At 37.0% G+C, this 25,846-nt stretch overlaps 1 protein-coding gene across 1 annotated transcript in view; it reads right to left on the bottom strand.

Annotated features, from left to right (window-relative positions):
- LOC126336677 (triokinase/FMN cyclase-like) overlaps positions 1–25,846 on the bottom strand; it is a 141,728-nt gene that overhangs the window by 64,302 nt on the left and 51,580 nt on the right. The window contains exons 3-6 of the mRNA XM_050000625.1: positions 24,033–24,102; positions 14,995–15,105; positions 13,221–13,309; positions 9,215–9,316 (exon numbers count right to left, since the gene is read on the bottom strand). Coding sequence (XP_049856582.1) covers positions 9,215–9,316; positions 13,221–13,309; positions 14,995–15,105; positions 24,033–24,102 — 372 coding nt within the window. The remainder of the gene's footprint in view (positions 1–9,214; positions 9,317–13,220; positions 13,310–14,994; positions 15,106–24,032; positions 24,103–25,846) is intronic.

Genomic DNA, 25,846 nt, shown 5'->3' with positions numbered 1-25,846 from the left:
TGCTGTGAATAACGTACTGTGTTCATTTATTTTTTCAGCAATTTTCTTGGCGTGGCTATCACCATGTACAGCAACTTGTCTTTTGATGTTCACTGGTTTATTTTTCATATTAGACGTTTCCTTGACTGTCCACTCGATTGGAAATTTTGTCACTGATTTTAGTTCATCATTGTTTATTGTCTTATCACAATCTTCATCTAGTGTTGTGAATTTATTTGATAGCGGTATCACCGGAACTGTACTCACTGTCTGTTTATTTGCTTTTTTTGGCACGCGCCGCGTTTTTTGTGCAGAATGACAGTTAGCAACACTGTCTTGTGCTAGACAATGATCTTGCTCCATCTCTTTTGTAGCAAACAGAACACAGCATGCCATTATTAACAGGGAGGACCCTTGAGATGTTAAAGTAACTTTAGGCATACCATAAGGGAGTGTTACATGACCATTACTGTTCACAATATATATAAATAACCTACTGGATAATGCTGGAAGACCTATGAGGCTGCAAACACGTGATGCTGTTACATACAAAAAAATTGCAATGCTATAAAGTTGTAACAAAATTCTGTAAACTTTCTGAGGATTGATGCTTGGTGTAGATATTGGCAGCTGAGCCTCAACATAAACAAGTATAATAAACTGTGAATATATAGGCAGAAATCCCAATTATTGGATGATTACACAATTTCTGAACAATCACTGGAAACAGTCACATCTGATAAATATTTGGAAGCACACTTATGGAATGACAAAGGAGAAACATCACATAAAACAAACCATAGGAAAGACAGTTGCTAGACTGAGGTTCATTGGAAGAATGGCCAGGAACTGTGGTTCACTGAAGTGTAACTGCCTTAGATTTTTATTTTCAGTTTTAGCTGTAAAACATTATTTTACATGCACGGGCACTGTCAACAAAGCAGATCATTTTTACAACAACAAATCACATTTTTTTAAACAATGTACAGTACTGCAATTAGTATACTTACTTCTAGAGCAAGATTGTTCCTTACATTATTATTCGCATCAAATCTTAGTTATATGGGTATTTTTGGATAAGCCATGGCTAAAGTTACTTTTAAAAGTATACTCTGTCAACATTTTTAACTTTATTTGTTAACAAATTATGAAAAACAGCTGGTGTTCTCTGGGATTCTTTTTTATGTGTGCATTGACACATTTTGCTTTCTGTTCCAGGAAAGAAGAATTTTTTTAATATACTGGATATTCTGGTGAGGGCAATGAAAAAATTAACAGCCAGCCTTCCAGAAGAGGCCTGATATATATTATTTTGTGGCCAGTTGAGCAGTGGACTGCTTGCTTTGGTATTCTTATTCTGTAGTGTCAAGATGACCATCACAGAAATAAAAACTAAAATTACATCCAAAGGTGAGGGAGAGAATATATCAGACCTGAATCAATCAACAAGTAATGCTGGAGAGGGTAAGTCGAATGGCAATTGTCCAAGCAATTTTTGGAAATATAAAGTGATAACAGTGAAATCAAATTGCTAGGTTAGAAACTAAATTCAAAGCAGCTGCATTTAAGCAGAACAACTTAAAGTAGAAATTAATTAACTAAAATTTAGTGTCAAATCAGGGTAGAAACAGTTAAAAGCCCAGATGGATAGCACAATAAACAAATTAGAAAAAGTAATGAAATTTTGACAAAAAACAATGATTATATGGAATCTGAAAAACTTTTGGTTGTAAAAGACCAAAACGTTTTGTCAGAAGAAGTTGAAAGTCTAAACTTTAATTATGAAAGGTGGGTAGTAGTGGACAAGCTTAGCAAACCTTTTTATTTTAATGTTATAAATGAAAATCCTATCATTTCTGGCAAAGGTAATGTACAGAAAATGTAACAAAATGTTGAGAAACTCTATCAAAGAAAGTGTATCTAAACAAACATGAAATGTTGGATGATGTGTACATTATATATTTTGCTAATGAAACAATGTAAAATTAATTAATATATATGACTCAAACTGGAAATCAAAATTTCATTTCAGATGTATGTAGCTATTTTGCTAAAAGTTTGGTAAGGCTAGGAATGTTTTCAGAGGAACACTGATGTAACAGAAAGACTTTGTCAAACATTCAACTTAAAGGGGTCAACTTTGTTATGAAATGAAATTAATTAAAAGTCTTACAATGTCATATTCATATATTGTAAGATGTCTGTTCAATACCATGTTGAATCAATCACTTACAAGAAAATTCAGATTGCAAAATAAGCAGGTGATGAAAATAATAATGTTTTCAATGAAACACAGTTTGCAAGTGTTCAGAAGAGCATACACTCTTTATATGTCATAGCACTATTTTTCTTTTTCATTTTCTATGGTACATTGTTCTTTATCTATTCCGTTAATCTATCAAAGCTATTTCCTACAATCGTCTCTATCCAGATGCTGTTGATTTGTAGTTATATCAAGAGTTAATAATGTCGTACTCTACTTTTATTGACATAATATGACCTCACAGTTACTAAAGAATTTAAAAACTTTTTGCTAATAAGAACTAATCTGTAGCTTTTGAAATTAATTAAACATATGTGTTTCTTATTTGTTATGTTTCTAGCTGAAGTGACATACATTTTGGATGGTGAAGGAGTTTTGTATGCTTTTGTCAATTCATTTTTCTGGGTAGTTGGGTTACATTTACATAATTATGATCTTTGTTTGAAGAAATTATAATTATGGTAAAATGATTTAACTGGAAGATAAGGAATCAGACATGTTGTTATAGTGTAAAATCAGTGGATAATCATCATTCTTTTAGTTGAGCTGATGTGTTTTTCACCTGTGTCTTGAAGTTAGAAAACTGTGTGGGATAAGGTTATGTAGATATGATAAGATTATGATGAAATTAGGATTTCAGATGATGATGATGATGATGATGATGATTGCACAGAGGATGTAGTATACCTGTCAATGATACACAATACATAAAATCAGAGCCAATAAAATTTCTCTTGGAGTTACATTTTTTACATCCATACTTAGCTAGAATATTATTTATATAGAATTCCTGCATGTATCAAAGTAAAATGCATAAACAAATTGTTTGTACCCAAATGATGTAATTTCTACATCACTGTGCATGTTTTGTATTTGTTTGTGGAATTAGTTACATCTGACTGGTAATAGCAAATAAAATTTATATTGAAAGCAAAGTTTTTTGTGTGAAAATGTTAACATTGAAATCTCTGGAATGTTCTTGGGAGGAGAGAATGGACATGTTCTTGTGCAAGTAGTAAGTTTGACTTTGTGAAAATTGGATGTACTCTGGGAAGAATATTTTTTAATGGACAATGAGCAGAAGATAGTGGCCATAACCACAAAAACAATCCAGAAAAACAGTAAATTTTATACAAAGTTTTCTTGTTGTCATAACAAATATCTGATTTTGCCATTAATCACTTCAGTTCTAAAAGACTAATAATAATACTGTGGCAAATGTGGTTTAATGTACCACTTCAGCACGTTGATTAGTAACTCGAGCCAATGAATGATCATCATGAGGATCAAGCCTTATAATTGTTTCAAGATTAAGAATAGGAAGTTGTTTGGAGGTTTTGTCATCTGTTTTGTGTGTGACACCTATAAGAATGGATGCAGCACTGTCTTCAAGATGGAACAGCGATTGGAATATTAGCACGAATGGTACCTGAATAGGCTTTGTATAGCCTCCGTGAGTCAGTATCCCTGTCTAGAGTAGCATGGTGCACCACCGAGTAAATGCACATGCCATGACAACAATGCTGAGTGAGTGAAGGAAGGCAGAACAGAAGACATCTAAAAAATTGTCATAAATTTCATTCATCTATTGGCAGTTTCAGATGTCAGATTTCAAGATGTTCTTACAAGCACTGTTCACTGTTATGTACCAGTGTATCGTGAAGTTGTCACACTTTGGGATACAGTATATGGAGCTATTAAGTGAATAAGTACTTTGTATTCATTTGTAAAAAATTGCAATTTTGTGGAGTTCCTCAGATTTCAGCACAAGAATAACTGCAGCAGCAATGGAGTCCACCAAACTGCAGCCACATGTTCGGAAGAAAATTTAATTACAGGTGCAACTGTTCAGAGCTTCAAGAAAACAAAAAATTTGAATCTGAGCATACAGATATCCAAATACCAACATTGCTCATATCAGACCCATAAATTAAAAGTGAATCAGCAAGCTTAGTTTAAAGTTATTTTGTTAACTGTTCTGTAAAAGTACTGCATCAGCCACAATGTGGCCCCCTCAGTATGTTGTTCTCAGGCACAAGATGTGTTAATTGCTTTTCATAAGTAGCCGAAAATTGCCATAACTACTGTCAAGCAATTGGAAGCTACTATGAATGGGTGTGTTATCAGGGCTACAAAGAGTCGTGTACAAGAGATAAAGAAGGTACCTCATCTACTATCCTCTTCTGTGGATAATGTCTCCTCTTCAGGAGGTACAGGGTCTATCACTTGACCATGAGTGGTGTGTCAATAACAGGTTTAGACACTCTGTAAAGGGTACATGGGGATCAGAAAGAACTGAGGATGTTACACCCACCCCCTACCCAACATATTCAATGTCCTGTCTTCCAGTGAAACTGTGCGAATGAGACTCACTCCACCTGTTGGAAAATGTACTGTGTTAAGGGGAGGAAAATGCAAAAGGGTAGTGATCTACTAATTGCCAGCAGTTCAAGTGCACAGCAAATAATGATGACCCACAGGGAAATTGCAGCAAGGGATGGCAAGAAGCACCAGTCAGTGTGTATGACTTGGAACATGGTTCAACATGTTAAAGAGGCTATTCCAGCAGCCATTGAGGGTACAGGGTGCAACTGGAGATTGTGACGCATGTTGGGACAGACAAGGGCTGTCATATGCACTCTGATGTCATACTAGTAGAGAAGGTTGAGAATACAGATCATGATCACAGAGTTTCAACAAAGCTTACAGTCTGCAGCACTGTTCCCAGAACAGATCATGGCCCCTTGGTTCTGAGTCAAGTATTACAATTCTAGTCGTTAATGCCAAAGCATTGGCAATGAAGTTCCACAGTTTGAAGCATTCCTAAAATGCAGTGAAACTCACATAGTACTAGATATAGAAAGGTGTTAAAACCCTAACTTGACAGCAGTGAGATTTTGGGAAAAATTTAAATAAATATCAAAGGGACAGGCTAATTTAAAATGGAGGTGTGTATTTTTGTCATAACAAGAAACTCAAATCCCCTAAGAGATGGAAATTGAAGCTGCAGATCAGACTGTTTCAGCAAAAACTAAGTATCAAGAGTGGACCTAAATTTGTAATTGGAACCTTCTATTGACCACCAGACTCACCTCCTGATGTAACCAAAAACTTCAGAGAAAACTTCAGTTTGCTAGTACATAAATTCCCAAATCACACTGTAGTCATTGATCACTGGGGGGAGACTAACCCTTAACTCTTGAGGTGTGGTCTATCAGCACAGGTGAGAATTTTCAGACTCACTCTCCAAGATCAATGGTGGTACATGCCCTCCCACCCTTTTCTCTCCTTATATCACATTTTATTGTTGATTGTATTATCACCTTCTTTGTTTGTTGTTGACACATGGTGATGTTCTGTAGATTGTGCCTTGTGAACTACATACATGTTTTCTTCAGTACAGCACAAAATGTGTTTACAGGAATGTGTCAATTTTAATGAACCTAAGTTTGATGGAATTGTTAGTCAGTGGTTGGAGGAAGATGTCAGTGATCATAATTCTGCTAGTGAAAGAAAGTATGATTCACAGGAAGAACTTCAGGGCAATGGGTACACTTCTATTTCTTCTGACTTAGATGAGGCAGGATCAGTTGTGCAGAAAGAATATTACTATTGCAAGAATGGTTTCAGGTAGTCAAGGAATCCTTGCTGAAGTCTATTTTCAAGGAAGTTAAGCCACAATATTGTCTTGCAGCTTCTTGGCCTATGTCCTGCAGCCAGAGCTCTCAGACATCATGTGGAACATGAAATCTGGAATTTACTAACTGATGACACAATACTGGAGAGAATGCTATGATTCAAAAATTTCAAAATTTAGCATGAACAAGTATAGTGGAAAAGTGCATATACCACAAATATGAGAGATGTGGATATGACTGAACTCAAAACATTCTTTGGCCTACTCACCTATACATCTGTTTTTAAACTGAACCGAGAGGACACTTCTGCTATATTGGGCAACATATAACACAGGAAGGGATATTCTTCATTGCATCATGAACTGTTACAGATTCATCATCCTTCTCTCAAACTTCAATTTCAATGACTGTCAACATACAGCAGAAAAAGTGGCAGTTGAACAGCAACAGTTACATCTGAAATTTTTGCAAAATTTGCAGGATATTGCCAGATGGCTTACACTACTGGTGCATGTGCTACCACCCATGAAATGCTGATGCTCTTTGAAACCTAGGTGACTTCAAAAAACCTTATTTTTTTAATGGCTATATTTAAATGAGGAAGGATTCTGATGGAAAGACTCTCACAGCAGAGAATAAAAACTATTCACTCTCCACTCAAAAATGCATCCGGCTTCTTACCTGAATCAAAACAATGCATCAAAATGTGCCTATGGCAATATTTTACAGAACTGTATATATTAGTTGCATTAGTCCATATGTAGTGTACAACATCAGATAATGAACTTGTAAATTGGCCTAACTTCATGAAACAAATGTGCCAAGATGGTTTTTACTCCTCACATGGAAAGAAGAATGCAAAATATCTACATTACACATGAACTCAAGGGCTTGTATTGGGATAATTCTAGGAATTAGCATAGAGACTGTACCAATGGTTGCAGCAGGTGACTGCCTTGACAGGAAAAAACTTTATGATCGAAGGAAAAGGAGGGAAATGCCATTCCCATGTAAATCATGAAGAATGTGTGTGTAAAATGTATTTCAGAGCTTCAGGTATGAAACAATAGGGCCTTCAGTATCCAGTAATATTTTCAAATACTCATTTCATCTGTATTCCAATAAAACAGTTAAAGTGTTAGTTCAAATCAAATGTGTTCTGAGTGGTAGCAAAGAAAAAATGTACATCCTGACATTGAATGTCAATTTATTTTGCAGACTTCCCCCTGACATTGAATGTCAATTTATTTTGCAGACTTTCTTTTCCCATTTATAGAGTCCAATTTTTGTGGGCAAGTTTAAACTCAAGAATTTACTTATATATGAAAAATAGCCTTTTCCGCACAGCTTCTCCCACTACGGAGATACTATAATATTTTAGAATGTAACATTCATTTCTCTGACTGTTCATTCATTAGCACTATTTCAAAAAGTATGCCTTAAATCTCAGTTTAACCATAGGGATTCGACAAATTGCATCTCGTGGTACACATTTCAGAAAATTCAATTCAAGAGTTAAGTGTTAATCATCCAGCAATCAACTGGGATTATTACATTATGTTACACTATACTTACAAACTGTCATTGACATTTATCACTTAGCACTACTATCTTATCATTGTGTTTTTTTGTGTGTGTCATTGTTTGTGTCTAAAATGTTTCCATCAACTTTGTATCTGATGATATCATGATGGCTACACCAATGTAATAAACAAGTTCAATCAACATCATGTGACTGTTATTAGTGACCTATCACAAATGCGTATAAAAATTATAAGTATCAATATAGTTGCAAACCTGGCAGTAGTATAATCACAACTGCCAATGTATCAAAGTTATTATCTGCTTTATCCTGGTACTAGTGTATGTGAGCGTGGGTGTTCTGAGTGTGATGTTGCTGCAGGTATGTGTTTGAATTGGCCACCATTTGTACCAGTGCAGGCCAGCCCTCGGAGACCACCTGTGGAAGGCGTCTGCACGCTACAGTCTCTTCCACACTGTTTGCTGGTGACTTGCGTATATATATGCATGGAGAAGTGCTGACTAGCCCTCTCCATGTTATTCTAGTTTGTATTGCCCACATCAGTGGTTCTGTCTCTAGTGGAATCCCGAGAGGCTTCTCCATTGTTGTTGAGAGGTTATGAATAATGCCATATTTGTGTGACTTTGATCTGGTTTGTGTATTACTCATTTACTACACAATTAGCGAGGAGTTTGGAACAGTTTCCTCCTGTGCAATCCTTAAGTGCAGTTTCATCAACTTAATTCATTATGGATGCCATGCTATCAGCCCTGACTGAATAGCTTACTTAAAATGTGGCTACTTTGTCAGCTTGCATTAATAGACAGGGTCTGTTCCACTGTTGCAACCACACACTTTCCCTCTGTATGATGATTCAGCCAAGGATTGGCAAGCTTTAATAATAATAATAATAATAATAATAATAATAATAATAATAAAAAGAGAGAGAGAGAGAGAGAGAGAGAGAGACAGCATTTTTTGGCTTTCAGTGTGACAGACTCAAATTTGTGCAAAGTCTTATTCCTCTTGTTGATTCCACCTAAGGTGTATCAATTACTGTGTCAACTTGCCCATTTACAAGAATTGGCAGCTCTTACTTTTTACCACATGTGCAGTTTATTTTCCAACTATTATCATAAACGAATGCATAGTGGTGTGAGTTGAATTCTACTGATGCCATAAGATTACCCATTAAATGCTCTAGATTATTCACTACTAAAAACAAACAATAATACATGGGATCCTTATCACATATGCATTTCGGCTCAAGATGCTGGAGTTGGCGGACATGTGTGCATGAGGTGTGCTTGGTTGTGTGTACGAATGGTGTGTGTGTGTGTCCCTTTTACTGAGGCTGTGCCAAACACTTTATGTAAGTGTCCTAATTGTGCTTGTCTACAACTTAATGTTTCTTCTTTATGAGTAGAAATCGGCCTTTTCCTACATTGTTGATATTCCTACTTGGAGATTCCATTGTTTTATCCTATAGTTAGGCCAAATATGAGGAAAATACTTAACTGCTGAATTGTTACTTAATATTTCAAGAGAAATGTGATTGTCCATAGCAATAGGAGTCATGGAGAAAGAAAATTGTAATTTCTATAAATCAAAACATAATTCGGGGATTGAATGTCAATGGTACTGGCATAATAAGGAGATTAGAAAAGTTTTATCTTGATGAAAAACTATTATTTGTATTGTCAGATGTTTTATATATAAATAGTAACACAGGAAGCAAAATTAAATACAGCAAATGTAGGTACAGTGTAATCTAGGGTATTATTAACGAACTGATGCTGATTTATAACTAACCTTAAAAGTGAATACTAATCCACACATACCACGACTCCTTGGAGGTTTGCTGTTCCTCAGTTCTGATATTGCACAGTCTTCTCCCACAGTGATAGTCTCCACCTAGAATAGGGAATACAGTGAAGTATTCACATACTCTGTTGAATTAAATGGAGGCATCAAAAAGAAAAAAAAAATTCCACAGAAGGTAACCAGGAAAGTAAAAAATGAAATTAACAACAGAAAGAGGTAGTGAAAAACAGATATGAAGATTTATTACAGGAAATGAGGGAAAAGTGGAAAGAGAAAATACTGTCATACAATAAGAGAAAAAGATATATTGAAGGTTACCTGAGGAAATCATTAAAATGTTTGATGACAGAATTTTTAGTGTAAGGGGGAGGGATGATAAGACCAAAGTGGTGGCGTACAGGAAGAAGGGCAAATGGTGCAACAGAAAAGATCAGTAAAATAAAACTTGTATAATGCAATTGTCAATGCAGCGCACATTTATACCCTCGGGTTTGTAATGTGGCTCACCATAAAAGCGAATTTAGATATGGACAAGAAACTCAATTGTCTTTCACTGTTAAATCTTTATGCAATGGAAAATTGTAGGTTGAATATAAATAAATTAAGGGGTAAAGATAACAACTCATTGAATAGTTGATCTGATGAGGCATCCATAGCCATATAAATAAGACAAACTGTTACTACCTGCTGGGTGTGTCCTTCTTCACAGTTATATAATATACTCAATAACAAACACACACACACACACACACGCGCGCACGCGCATGCGCACGTGCATGCGCACACGCACACCTCAACTGTCCATCTTCTATTCACCCTCTGTCTCTTCATCTCCTGATCCACACAATCTCTGTCCATCTCCTGTGTCACCCTTCTCTGACCACATCTTCCTGGCCCTTACTCCTTGTCCATATTTTCCTACCCCTTTCTGTTCCTATTTCCTCGTGTCCCTCTTCCATCTCCATCTCCATCTCCCCATTATGCCCCAACCCTTCTACCAGCCTGCTGCATCTCTCCCTTCCTGCAACCTCATAGCCCATCTTCTCCTCCCCTCTCTATGTCAATTTCCTCCTCCCCACTCTTTCTCTGTCCATCTTCTCCTCCCTTCTCTATCCATCTACTCCCCCTTCCTCCCTCCCCCCTCCCCCTTTCCCCCTCTCTCTCAACCATCCCCCTCTCTCAGTTCCTACAATATTCCCTCTTCTCTCCCTCTCCATCTCTTTACTGCCTCTCTCTGTCCTCGTCATCCCCCCTCTCTCCCTTTCCATCTTCTCCTATCCCTTCTCTCTGTCTATCCCACCTCTGTCCATCCCAACCCTGTATTATGTCCTTGCAAAACAGGTCGATGAAGCAGGCCTGTACCATTTCCACAACACACCTCTTGTGCAGGGCAGCTTATGAGTAAGTTGCTTTAAGCCATTTCTGCCCCTGATATGTGGGTTGTTCTGCAATGCAGGTTGATGAAGTTGCCAATGTTACTAAAGCATGCAGGGCAGCCTACATGTCAGGGACTGGAAAAACATTTATTTCCCGTGTGGAGGCAAGCGGATACCATTCATCAAGAACATGCCTGTCATGCATGGCATGCCTGTACAGCAGAGGCTGCAAAAACTCTGCTTTAGCTTGTATATCTGTTCCTATTGGAGCTAAGAGGCTATAAACCCACAGTGTAGATACTCATGAACCCTGTTGTTTCCATGCCAAATTTGATTGAAATCTATCCAGGGGTTTGGAAGGAGATCCTGAACACAAAAAAATACACACTGCTCTTTGAACAGTTGGGCATACTGATGAGAGCATCACGATACATTTACCCACTTATGAAATTTGTTTCAACAACAAATCAAAATTCAAAAACAATGGTAACATCCATAAAGATTACACTATAAAGAGAAAAGACCTAAACTGTCCATCACTCAGCATTAGTGTGTCACAAGAAGCCATAAAATTCTTTGAGCACCTATTCAGTGATGCAAAGAACTTCAAACATAAACTAAAATCATATCTGCCTGACAACTAGTTCTACTGCATAGAATTTCTAAATGCAAAACAATGTGTGTGTGTGTGTGTGTGTGTGTGTGTGTGTGTGTGTGTGTGTGTGTGTGTGTGCACGTGTGTGTGTGTGTGTGTGTGTGTGTGTGTGTGTGTGTGTGTGTGTGTGTGTGGGGAGGGCAAGGGGGGGGGGGGGGGGTGACAATGATTACATTCTTCATAACACGGAGCAAGAAAATAAACCGTCTATGGCCTCCAATGAAGTTTAGCAATACCAAAGAAGAAACAGCTTGCACTTGTTCAGAATGGCCAAAACTGATAATGAGAACAATGATGATTTTTTCATCACTATCACATACGAGAAATTTGAAATGCAGGTTAATATGGCTGAAATTGACAGAAGCTGTTATATAGGGCGCAGGCTGTCAAGTGCTACAAATTCCAGCCCACTGTGTCTTACCGGAAAAGAGCATTCGTATCTAGCCAGAAGAGGAAATTTGACAAGAATGGAATTACTGTCAGGGAAGATGTCACCAGCAAAATATCTAAAATTTGATAAATGTCACCATCTCAAAGTTTGTGTCATGAAAGTGTGGGCTCAGGATGTCAGAACTGTAGTGAAGACATCAAAGAAAAAATTCTGCAACTAACATACCTGACCTGAAGACATTAAGTGAAATCTTGTAAGACACAAAGACTCAAACATTTGCTTTTGTTCCCACTATATTATTTTATTTTGTTGTAATATTAATTATTCTTTAAGTTTATATGTGTGTTCATATATTGCTCTAGTTGGTATTCACCTACCATGTGGTGTGTACTTACGGTACCAAAGGAGAAAATCAGTATGACGTCTACATAAATAGTATTGTTTTATTTCAAACTGGACTGGAGTTTTTGGCTCTAAGCACTATGGGACTTAACATCTGAGGTCATCAGTCTGGAGTTTTTGCATATAATTTATACAGGAAATAAATTTTGTTGTTGGTGTGTTTTACTACATATAATGTGTATCTATGAATTTCCGTAATAGTCATCATCAGCTCTAGGTATTTTAGTTCCCTAGTTGAGAAGCATTTTTGGTGTCCTCTTCCAACTTACCACTGCCTGTAGCTCAAGAATTCAAAAAACTAAACCTACATTTCAATAACATATATTGTTTGGCTGGATGTACATCCACTTGGTGGGCAGGTGTGCAGGTAGCATTTAAAAGTGATGCAGACTTGAAAATAACATACACCCATGTTTAGGAAAAAGCAACCATATTGATTTATTTTCTTGAGAATGAAAGTGAAAATGTAAAGAAGTCCAAGCCACTTATCGTATGCTCTGGGCAGAGATTGTGAACAGAAGAGAGCTCTCTTTTGTGGCTGCAGCTCCAAGAGCCCTCCATTTCACCAGTAAGATGACCCTGTTGCACAATTTGGTTGTCATGGTGACTTTGCTGTTGACAATTCAGCCTATTCCAGAGTGTATAAAATGCATGTTTGACCATCAGCTGCTTTTATTTTAAACAGAAATATCAACCAGTTTCAGTCATGGACCATCTTCATGGATAAGGGTTAAAATGGTTGAAGCTACATTACATTTGTCATTATTTAAGTAATGTGAAGAGTATGTCATGAATATCAGTATATGACACAGAACTTTTGGAGACAAACATACTAATAACAAGTGTACATGGAACAATACCAGTTCATGCATCATAACAAGCAGTCAAAAATCTATTTCAGTATCTAAATCTAGAAATTGGAGCTTGTACAGTGTTGCTTGACTTCGAGATAGCCAGTTTCCAAAGTTCTCTGTAGCTCATGAAATGAGGGCATGTGACACAGCAAAGTTGCTTCTGACAAGACTAGAACACTGTGCCCTATCTCTGGGTATCGTTCTCTCCCTCCCCTTTAATTATCAGTAGTTAATTTAATAATTTATCAGAAATTATCAATACTATATAAGCATTATATTACTGGAACTCAACAGTAAGACTTCTTAACGGAAATACCTTAATTTCCCTCTTTCTAGCCCATTCCACAGCTAGTCCAAAGTTCAAGCAATCACCTGTATAATTTGGAATTATCACCAAAACTCCACCTGAAAATTACATAATTGGAGTTAGTTATTTGAGTATTCTGTTGATTCCTTTCATAGTATCTCTCTATGTTGAGGAAAATGTCAACAGTTTCACAAAAACTATATTTTTTCAGTGACTGAATGGCTACAAATTAACAATTTAGATGAATCTCTCTCTCTCTCTCTCTCTCTCTCTCTCTCTCTCTCTCTCTCTCTGACACATACACATACACACACACACACACACACACACACACACACACACACACACACACACACACACAGCACACACAAATAGTGAATATTAATTACCAGCTGACAAGCAAGTAGCATTACCTCTATTCTGTTCTTTGACCAGGTAAAAAATCAAGATTACAAGCAAAATTGAAACAGTAACCCCATCTTTATTTATAAAGTCACTTGCTAGTTTAACGCCAGCTGCTACCTTAATAACACTACTCCATTAGCTGGAAATGTATGCCAAAATATCTGTGTTTTACATTCCATAGGATGACATGTGCCAAGGCAACTTTCTGCAATAGCAGATTTGGCTGGCTGTTGCAAGCCTGTGTGACACTTAAACGCACAATTTACCAGTCCTTCATGGTCTTGATAGTCTGACTAATGTATGTAATGCCACAACAGCAATGAATATAGCGCACACTAATATAACACAAACCAAGATTATCCTTTACAGACGCTAAAAGGATCCAAATGTTAGATGATGGTCGAAAAACACATTTCACGCTGTGTTTCTGGAGAATATGATTAATCCTCTTAGAAATGCTACCTGTATAAGCCAAATGACCACAGATTTAGGTGCCACCTCATTCTTTCAATAACTCTCCCAATTCACAGTTCATTGACAGTGTAACATGCATGATCTGTCACTTTAACTACAACCATTTCATCAAAGGTGACTGAGGTGGGCTAGCTCAGCAGACCAACTTTCAGGATCTGAGATGGAATGGGCTATTCATGCTAAGCTGGAAGGTGACATGTATCAGCTTGAAGATACAGTGAAGATCAGGGCGATGAGGGGATCCATTAACAGCATGCCCCAATGCATCTTCAACTTTCCTCAAAGGCTGCTAAGGTATTCTGAATCTGCTTCCTGTCACATTCACTAAGTAGAAATATCTTCCTGCCTTTCTTTACATTTTTATTTACATTTGTGATCATTGATGCTTCCTTGTTCTACATAAACTGGATCAAAAAGTTCATACTGTTTGTGACCAGAAGATCTAAGGCAGAGCACCCACCAAAGCTGTGTGAAAAGTGATGTGACAGTGGCATGGCAGGTACATGGCAATGGCAGAGAATACATGTAACTCAGCATCAACAGAAGTAATGTGGCACCATGTCTTCTTCCAAAGATAATGTGTTCTGGCTTTAGGACACTCGGTGTTATATGTAAATGAAGGAAAACTATATACAGCTATGTAGTTCGTTTCTGAGTAAAACAGTACTTTTTATCTAAAAGATTAAAAACCACTGTTTGGGATTCACATGTTATTAACAGTGTATTATTTTACCTCAAGTCATGATCATTTGATCCTGCACTTCACAGTTTTGTTACTTGTTTGAAAGTCTGCAAAAGTTTATGTGGATTGAAAGTGAACACTGGAGACATTTGTGAAATTTGAAAAAGCAGTCTTTGCATTACTTTGTGCAATGGATTTTCATTTATATGTCATAACACTCACCTGTATTGTTAACACTGACACACTTTATAGCATGCAAGACACTAGAAGCAGGTGGAGATGCAAATACTGAACCAGCTGATACTGCTGTCAGCATACCTTCACCAACATAACCTGTGAAAAAATGACAATTCTCTCTTTAAATGTTGTTATAGGCTTTACTTACTTCAAATAAAGAATCAGTACAGATTCGTTAATTTGCACATCATGTTCACTCATTCATTTTCTTATCATGTTCACTCAATCACTCACTCGCACTCTATGTTCCATAAGCCCTATCATGTAGGAGAGTTTTCAGAGAAGTAGACCGAGTTAAGTTACACATTTACAGCCAAAAGCAGCCACAATTGGCAACTTCTGTAAAGCATATTGACAACAAATTATAACCAGCAACAGTGGCTGTTTTCAAAGTAGCTGTTTTTCTCCTAATATTTCCGACAAACGCCTTGTTGGCCGAAAGCCCACTTTCTGACAGTCTTGTTGTTGTGCCCATCTGCGACTCAGCATCTCCACTATATAGTGAGTAGCACCTATCCTTTTCATAATATTGTTGGATTTTCACTTTAGACAGACCACTGTTATACTGACTAAACAAGAAAGTATCTGATACAAATATTAGAGTTATGTAGAATTTACATTCACGAACCTAAGTATTCCATAAACTACAATACCTGACAAAAAGGTGTATTACTCAGAAGGAGAGGAGAAATCAAAATGAAACTTCAAGGAGTGAAAGCATATGTGATATTAGTTTAGTGATTACAAGGTTAAATCAAATTTACAAAGAACTAGGTAGTATGAGATCATTTAATAGTAAGACAATACAACTTCCCACCCCCCACTCGGACATGGATACATGCATTGATTTGGTTGATAATAGTGACATAAGACCTCAGTAGCCTCTCCTGAAAAAAGCTGGCTTGCAACTGTTTAACTGGTCCTTGATATCCTGGATACTGGTGCTGGAATGGAGTTGATGTCCAAGCTAGATCGACACATTTTCTATCAGGGACAGACCTGGGGATCTTGTTGGCCATGGGAGTACTGCAACGTCATGTAGACAGTTCATAGACACACATGCCACTTAGAGACAAGCATTCTGCTTCTGAAAAATGGCACCATCACACTGTCTCATAAGAGGTAACATTCAAGGAATCAGGATGCCCATGACACATAGTTACACAGACAGAGTTCCCTCAATCACAACTCGTTACGTCCTGAAATCATGTGATGGCTCCCCACATCATGGTGCGATTGCCACTCCAATACATTGGAAGAATGGGACCTCTCCCCAGGATCTCCCTATATTCTTTGACAATGGTCACCAGGATAGAGCAGAACTGTGATTCATCACTGAACACAATATTATGCCATTCTTCAGCAGTGATACCACCACTCCAAATGCAACTGTTAGTGTTGTGGTGTTAAGGGCAGCCAACACATGGGACAGTAATTCTATAGTTGGTTGGTTGGTTGATTTTGTGGAGGGAACCAAACAGCAAGATCATCAGTCCCATTGGATTAGGGGAGAAAGGGGAAGGAAGTCAGCCATGCCGTTTCAATGGAACCATCCTGAAGAGATTTAGGTAAATCATGGAAAACCTAAATCAGGATGGCCAGATGTGGGTTTGAACCATCATCCTCCCAAATACGAGTGCAGTCTGCTAATCACTGCACCCTCTCACTCAGTAATTTTTTAGTCTGGCTACTGCTAGTCTATGACCAGTGGTGCAGGATGACACATAATGTTAAAGGGAATTCTTTGCTTGTTCTCAAATGACAGGCACATATGTGAAGGAGTATGATGGACTTGGTTCACAACACTGTGATCATCTCTTGTGGTGGTCACATGTGGCCATCCAGAACCTTGATGATGATGATGGAGCCTGCCCTCAACTGACCCAATAGACCCACAATGAGACCCCTTTTAAAGCTTGTCATGTGCTGATAATTTTTGTTGTCTCACATTATTATGCAGCATCTCTGCATCCTTCACTCAACATCTGACACTGTTCATGCTGCTTATATGCCTTACCAGGCTCAGTAACAACACTGAACACTAAGAACACTAATTCACTTAGCATCCATTGTACTGTTACCATGCTTGAAGCTGAAGAACATAAGAAGGGGATAGTGAGAGAGAGGCTGGTCTTTGGGCAGATGACTCCGTGGTGCACAACAAGATGAAAAGAGTACAGAAGGCACAACAAAAAGAGATGTAGGTACAGGGAGAGAGAAGAGACAAAAGTGGAGGGGAAAAGGTGTAAAAGGTGAATATGTTGGAGAGAGAGTTCCAATCTAAACAGTTCTACATCTACATCTCTACTCAGGGAAAAGGAAGCAACAGTAGCAGTACAGTGCAGCTTAAGGAGGAGCCAAAGGAAAAATACATCTGTGCCACTTAGTGATAATTTTTTATGGTTTCAAGCCAAAAAGAAGACAAAAATGTGAAAAAACTGCTTACAAACTCACAGATAAGTAACAGTAGTATCATATTCTTAAACATGCAGGGTCTTGAAAGTAAAGTTGAAATACTGGAGGAGGCCAATGCCATGTAATAAGTACTCCTTCCTATGTTTATCTGAACATTGGCTTAAACCAGGACAAATTGAATACTATGTACTAGAAGGCTATAAACATGGAAACAGTTTTTGCAGATCTCAGTACCGCAAAGGAGGTACTGTTATCTTCGTTTCAAAGGAAATAGAGTTTAGACCACTAGATCTTAGTTGGGCATGTGAAGAGAAACACTTTGAAATTGCTGGAATCATATGTGATGTAATGAAACTTATCTTAGTATGTATATACCATACCCCTGACTCAGATGAAAAAACTTTCTTAGATAAGTTAGACAGTATACTCTGCCACATAACAAAGTGGAAACAATATGTAACTATAATTGGGGGAGACTTTAATTCAGGCTTTGATGTAACATGTAACAAACCAAGTGTAAATAAGTTACTAAACATGCTAAGGCAGCACAACTTCCATCATGTAAATTCTGAACCGACAAGACTAAAAGCGTGCCTGGACAATGCTTTTGTCAACTGTACTCGTGATATTTACTCCACCAATGTAAAGGAATTTGCTTTCTCTGACCACTCTATCCTAACAGTAGAATTAAGACATATTATGAAAAGGAATGGGAACAAGGCCACACAAAAAATATCAAAATGCAATACCTTTATACTAACAAAAAACAATCTCGGAAAACTAACACACCAACTAAACATAACTAACTGGGACAAATTATTTCAAACATGTGGCTCTAATGCGCAGTTAGTGTATGAAACATTCCACAATTACTTAATAGGGGTTTTAAAAGCTCATCTTGTACCAAAGAAATATCACAAAACAAGAAAGGGTAAAATGTGGTACACGAAAGAGTTGGAGACTCTAAAAAATAAGCTAATGCTGTTAAAGCGCCTAGGCAAAGTAATTAATTCTAAAGAAATTAAGGATCTTGAAATCAACGCAAAAAAATTGTATAAGAAAGAGCTACAATTGGCTAAACAAAGATACAACACTAATCTCATAAAAAGTAGTAGAAACCAGTGCAAAACTGCCTGGACAATAATTAAGACTGTTAAAGGACAAATAAGAAACTTTGATGAGACAGTCCCAATACCAGTAGATACATTCAACAAATATTTTGTAGGCTGTGCAGATGAAATAAAAAACTTGATCAGTAAACCCAATGTGACGCATATAGATTATCTTAAGACTGCAAACCGAAATCATAATCAGGCCGGACCTTCATTGAAACACCTTAAAGAAGTATGTCAAGACGAAGTTATCAAAATTGTCAAAGAAATGAAAAATTCACATAGTACAGATATTTATGATATGTCAAACAATTTACTGAAAGAAGTAATACCTTACATTGCAGCACCATTAACATATTCTATAAACTTGTGTCTTAGAGAAGGGGTCTTTCCTGATTCTCTCAAACTATCCAAGGTGACTCCAATCTTTAAGAAGGGAAGCAAAGCTGAGCCTGCTAACTACAGGCCAATTTCACTAATTCCAACACTAGCCAAAGTCTTTGAAGGCATAATGTATCAGCAGATCTATGAGTACCTAGAACTAAATGATATGCTGAGTACATCACAGTTTGGTTACAGGAAAGGAAGGTCAACCATACATGCCATAGAACTCTTAGTGAGTGACATTTTAGCAGCATTTGAGGACCAGGCTCACATACAGGTAACCTTATGTGACCTGAGCAAGGCCTTTGACTGTGTTGACCACTCTGTTTTACTCTCTAAACTCGAATATTATGGAATATGTGGCAAAAGTTTAAAACTCGTCAAATCATACCTTAATAATAGGAAGCAAGTGGCAAGCTCAGGAAGTAATGTGTCAAACACACTTGAGGTTCAACACGGAGTGCCACAGGGATCTAAATTAGGACCACTTCTATTCCTCATACATATAAATGACCTACCGGCAAATATTAATGTAAAGACATATATGTATGCAGATGATACAACTCTGCTGTCTGTAAACCATGATTTTGATAAACTTGTAAGCAGTATGAATTTGGCAAAAGAAAATGCAACATCATGGTTTAATGCAAATGGGCTACTATTAAATGAGACAAAGACCCAGAACATGTGGTTCAGTCTATCAAAGACTACAAAAATAGAAAAACAAAGTGCAAAATTTTTAGGTATAATCCTGGACAACAAACTAACATTGGACTCTCATGCAGAACACATAGCAGTTAGGCTGTCAAGAGTTATATACCTGTTGAAGAGGCTGATGTTCTGTGTGACATCGGAATATGTAAGGACAGCGTACTTTGCTTTTTTTCAGTCTGTTTTAAGGTATGGGCTAATGCTCTGGGGAAATAGCAAAAAAATAAATGAAATTTTGGTGATCCAGAAGAAAGCAATCAGAGTAATAGCAAAGGTAGATAATAGGACACATTGTAAACCATTGTTCATTAAATATAGAATTTTAACAGTTATTAATCTATATATTCTTGATAGTGTTAACTTCATACTTGTGGAACTACCTAATTTAAGTGTAATGAATCAAAGACATGACTACAATACAAGAAACTGTACTTCTCTGATCTTGCCACAGAATAGATTAGCAAAAACAAACAAGAGCCATAAGTACATGTCAATTAAAATATATAACAAATTGTACAAATATGCCACAAGCATGCCAATCAAATTATTTAAGGAAAAGCTACACAGCTTCTTGTTAATGAACCCATTCTATTCAATAGAAGAATTTTTAGAAATACCCAATATCAACTTAAGTTAAATGTGTTAAATATATTTAATAAAAATATTAGGTTAAGTGAACTGACGAAGTCTATTGCATGTAATAATGCTGAATGACCAATAAAGAATCTGAATCTGAATCTACAAACCACATTGGAGTGCATAGCAGAGGGTACATCCCTCTGCCCCAGTTGTTAGGGCTTTTTCCCTTTTTATTCTCATACACAATGTGGGAAAAATGATTGTTTAAATGTATCTGTGCATGTTTTAATTAATCTAATCTTATCCTCGCAATTCCTAAGGGAGTAAAATCTAGGGAGTTCTAACATCTTCATAGAGTCATCATTTAAAGCCATTTCTCGAAACTTTGTCAGATGTCTTTCTCATGACAGCTTCTGTCTGCCTTCAAAGTCTGCCAGTTGAGTTCTTTCTCATGACAGCTTCTGTCTACCTACAAAGGCTGCCAGTTGAGTTCTTTCTCGTGACAGCTTCTGTCTACCTTCAAAGTCTGCCAGTTGAGTTCTTTCTCGTGACAGCTTCTGTCTACCTACAAAGTCTGCCAGTTGAGTTCTTTCTCGTGACAGCTTCTGTCTACCTTCAAAAGTCTGCCAGTTGAGTTCTTTCAACATCTCAGTGACACAGTCCCATGGATCAAATAAACCAATCAAGACCTTTCGGGCTGCCCTTCTCCATATACATTCAATATGCCCTGCCAGTCATATTCTGTACAGATCCCACACACTTGAGCAATATTCTAGGCTGGGTCGCATGAGCTATTTGTATGAGTTCACATATTCTACCTGTGAGTCACTGATATTATATTCACAGGATACTTTTTTTTTTTTAATTTTATGTACTGCATAATTTTACATTTTTAAACATTTGAAGCATGCTACAGACCATTGCACCACTTTGAAATATTATCAAGCTCTGACTGCATATTTGTACAAATTTACTCAGACTGTACTTTTTTGTGGATAACTGCATAATCTGTGAAAAGTCTGAGGTAGCTATTAATATTGCCTGTAATATCATTAATATACAGTGTCAACAACAAGGGACCCAACACACTTCTCTGGGGCACACCTGAAGCTATTTTTACCTCTGTCAATGACTGTCCATCCAAGATAACATGTTTTGTCCTCCCTACCAAGAAATCCTCAATCTAGTTACATATTTCATCTGACACCTATGTATGATTGGTTTTGTATTCTTGTTTGTGGCCGAGTTCATCTTTAGTTACTTGGCATGCCCATTGACACACATTTATTTTTTTCTGCATCTTCACTGTTTTCCATTACATGTGCATGCACCATCTGTTTGCAGTCCTAATGAATAAGTGCTGAGAGAGATGTTAAGTAACTGGGTGGTGAAATCCAGCCCTCTTTTTTCTTAAAAAAAAAACTGGCACCCCTTTTTATTACTTTTCCTGTAACTTTATTTTGATGTATTCCTTAATTTTATTCCCATAAGAACATCAAGCTTGCACCATGAGATAGCTCTCCTAGTATCTCATTTAATTATTACCCATAACCCAGTAGTTGTTGACTGCTAATTAATTTTGCTGTTTCAGTCAAATGCATGATTGATTTATTTGCATCTCTCCTGAACTGTTCTAATTGTCTATTTCATATACAACAGTTCATGTTGGCACAGACTGCAGCCTAAAACCAGCTTGTAGAGGCTTATATCATCTTTAACATTGCAAAGCCAATTTTTTATTTTTGTTGACTGAGTGAAATACACAGGATATTCAAAGAAGAGTTGGCAAACATATTACTTCCACCCACCTACATCTTGTGAAATGATCACAACAAGAAATTAGAACAATAAGAGCACATATGGAGGTTTATCAACAGCCGTTCCTCAAATGTACCATTTGTGAATGTAACAGGAAAGGGTGAAAAAGACAATGGTACCCTCTGCAGTACACCATAATGTGGTTTGTGGAGTGTAGATGTAGGTGTAGATGCAGGATGTCCTATTCTGTTATGATTCTATGGATATTTTTAGCGATCAAGCCCATGCAGGACAGATACATTACTCTTTGTTTCAGTTCAATCAAGGGATGAGATGAGACATTTCATTCATAAATACCTTTAACATCTAATTTGGCAGAAGCAAGAAGACCAAACAAACATTACATACATTGCTTGGGTGGGCACTCAAAATAAAAGTGTACTATAAAGGTCATACAGCAAAAGCGGTATACTTAACAAAGGCTGACTGAAATTAAGGCAGCAAGCAAACATTAGATCATCTGTTGCAGTACGTGACAAATTTGAATGATCAGTTGTTGAAATGATGTACATGAAAATGGAATTTTCAACTTGACTGGAAATTTGTTAGTATTCTCTCTACACATTCACATGCTTCCCTTCAATCCTCAAAAATAAATGAACTCATGATGAAGAAAATTTTTAGTTAATGCAGTTATAAACTTGTATTACCCAATAGAAAATATGGAACAAACCAAACTGTGTATATTGGTCTTCCTGCATGTGCAAAAAACATGAAAAGCTTTGAGCCTATTCGACATGCAGTTTGTTAATTAAGAGGATAACCTGCTTATAGCACCAATGAGGTAATACTAACAATGTTCTGCTATGTTCTGTTGCTACTACATGAGGGAAGATAGTTAAAATCCTTACGCTCTCACTGTATACAATTTTATTTTAAGATGGTAAGAGTTTTCTATTGTATGCTTTCATAACTTTATCTGATTATTGTACAGTACTGTCCAGAAATGTAACAAGATACTATTCGATATAGTTGTCCCATGAAGGAAATGCGTAGGAAGTTTTAGATGCTGCAGAAGGCTGTTAGTATATTTTGTCAAGAAGGATCTATCACTATACCACTGTTCAGGCATACATTGCAGTGACTACATTTCTCAGTAAAATGTCAACAATCATCTTTGAATAATGTTGGATCAGAGCAACACCAATACTGTATCTAAATGACTGGAATGTGAAACAGACACTTCCTGTTTCCTGAATATTTTAATATAATAAGATTATTACACTCTATAATGCCAGCCAACACCTGAATGATCTACCTAAATACAATGGGGCATCAATAAGTATTATATGCACTGATCTTGTTAACATATTTTTCATATATTTTTCAATGATTTGGACAAGTCATGCAATACACATGAGCACAGAAAACAAATGCAAACAATATTTTGTGTGTTAATTATATACTAGACAATGGATGTCTCATGTCTGCTACTTCCACACCTTATCAATTCTACACACACACAGGAAAAAGAGATAAGCAGTAAACAGACATTAGTCATAAAACAAGAATACTTTAATACAGTTTTACACTGGAAAAAATTTTAAAACCATACCACTTCCTTTAAATGAATTAACTCTATGGTTTGAGTTAATCTGATGATTTCAGTTGCCGCGCGGGATTAGCCAAGCGGTCTAAGGTGCTTCAGTCATGGACTGTGCAGCTGGTCCTGGCGGAGGTTCAAGTCCTCCCTCGGGCATGTGTGTGTGTGTGTGTGTGTGTGTGTGTGTGTGTGTGTGTGTGTTTGTCCTTAAGATAATTTAGATAATTTAGGTTAAGTAGTGTGTAAGCTTAGGGACTGATGACCTTAGCAGTTAAGTTCCATAAGATTTCACACATGCATTTTTTGATTTCAGTTATTTTTTTATCTCCATTTGTAACACAGAATTTCGTTCTTCTGTAACACATTATACTATAATTCCATATTCTGTTTGGCTGAGAACAGGAGGCCATACCTTTTTTATGAAAACTACCCATATTAGTAGTATCCCTTTCAGCACTCACCAGCACTGAATGGCTCATGTCCTGAACCTCCTCCAGAGACCAGAGCAACTTTATTTCCTCTTTGTTCCCACTGAAAAGTAAAAAAAGAAAAATCACAATATCATAGTATTTTCAAGCTGTAAGTGATATTTTTTGTTGCAGATGATATATCATATAACTGGTATTACTATGTTTTTAAGAATATATTCTACGAGTTGGAACATTGAATGTCAGAAGTTTCAACATGGTAGGGAAGTTGGAACATTTGAAAAGAGAAATGCTACGGCTCAATCTAGATATAGTGGGGTCAGTGAAGTGAAATGGAAAGAAGACAAGGGTTTCCGGTCAGAAGAGTATCAACATTAAAGCTAAAAATGCTAGAATGGGATTAGGATTCGTTATGAATGTGAAGGAAGTGAGTTATTGTGAACAGTTCAGTGATAGGGTTATTATCATCAGAACTGACAACAAACCAACAAAACAATTATAGTTCAGGTATACATGCCAACACCACAAGCCACACATGTACTGAACTGGTAATTCAGTATGTAAAGGGAGATGAAAATCTAAGAGTCATGGAGGACTGGAATGCAGTTTTAGGGGAAGGAGTAGAAGAAAGGGTTATGGAGGAATGTGGACTTTGTAGTAGGAATGAGTGAGGAGAAAAACTAATTGAGTTCTGCAATAAATTTCAACCAATACTAGCAAATATGCTGTTCAAGAATCACAAGAGGAGGAGGTATACTTAGGAAAGGTCAGTAGATAGAGGAAGATTTCAGTTAGATTACGTCATGATCAGACAGAGATTCCAAAATCAGATATTGGATTGTAGGGTGTACCCATGGGCAGATACAGACTCAGATCACAGTTTAGTTGTGATTGAAGAAAGCCACAGATTAAGACAATGAAATGAAGTAAATACAGTATTTCTTCACTTCCAAAAAGCTGACCACACCAATGTTTATTTTTTTAAAAAGTATGTTCCTATGGGTATCAAACAATACTTGTGACCAGACTGAAGGTTTTTTGTTAGGGCTGACACAGCACACTATGATGGACTGAGAGTGATCAACAGATGTAGAACTAACTTCAAGCACACATCAGGGAAGTGCATTGCAAACCTTATTGTACATTAATGACATGGCAAACATATGAATAGCAGCCCTTGACTTTTTCAGTGATACTGTTGTCTACTATGAATTATTGCCTGAAAAAAGTGGCACAAATATTCAGACAGATACTAATAAGATTTCAAAGTTTTGCAAAGTTTGTCAACTTGGTATGAATGTGCAACAGTGTAAAATTATGCATTTCACTGAATCCATGACTGTAGCAGGCCTACCCCATGACTGCAATATCAGTGAGCCACAACTGGAATCAGTCATACCAGACATGTAACTGGGTCTAACAATTGGTATCAATATGAAATGGAATGACCACAAAGGCTGAGTCATTGTAAAGCAGATGGCAGCCTTCAGTTCATTGACAGAACAGAGGAAAAAGGCAATCAGCCTACAAAAGACACTGCTTAAAAAACACTTATGGGTCCCATTTTAGAGTATTTATCAAGTGTGTGAGAACCATACCAAATAGGATTAAAAAGTGAGGAATCTGTATTAGGAATGGCAGCACAGTTAGTATCTCCTTTGTCTGACCCATGGAAGAACATCATGGAAGTGATGGAAAACCTAAATTGGCAGATATTTTAATGTAAATGACAGTTATCCTATGTAAGTCTACTTACCAAGTTTTAAGAACCAGTATTAAGTGAAGACTCTATGAATATACATCAGCCCCCAAAATATCATTCCCCTTGGGTTCACAAAGACAATGTT

The sequence above is a fragment of the Schistocerca gregaria genome, chromosome 2 (assembly GCF_023897955.1).
Source record: "Schistocerca gregaria isolate iqSchGreg1 chromosome 2, iqSchGreg1.2, whole genome shotgun sequence".
Classification (NCBI taxonomy): Eukaryota; Metazoa; Arthropoda; class Insecta; order Orthoptera; family Acrididae; genus Schistocerca; species Schistocerca gregaria.
The sequence above is the reverse complement of the archived record's forward strand: the minus strand, read 5'-3'. Positions and strand labels throughout refer to the sequence as shown.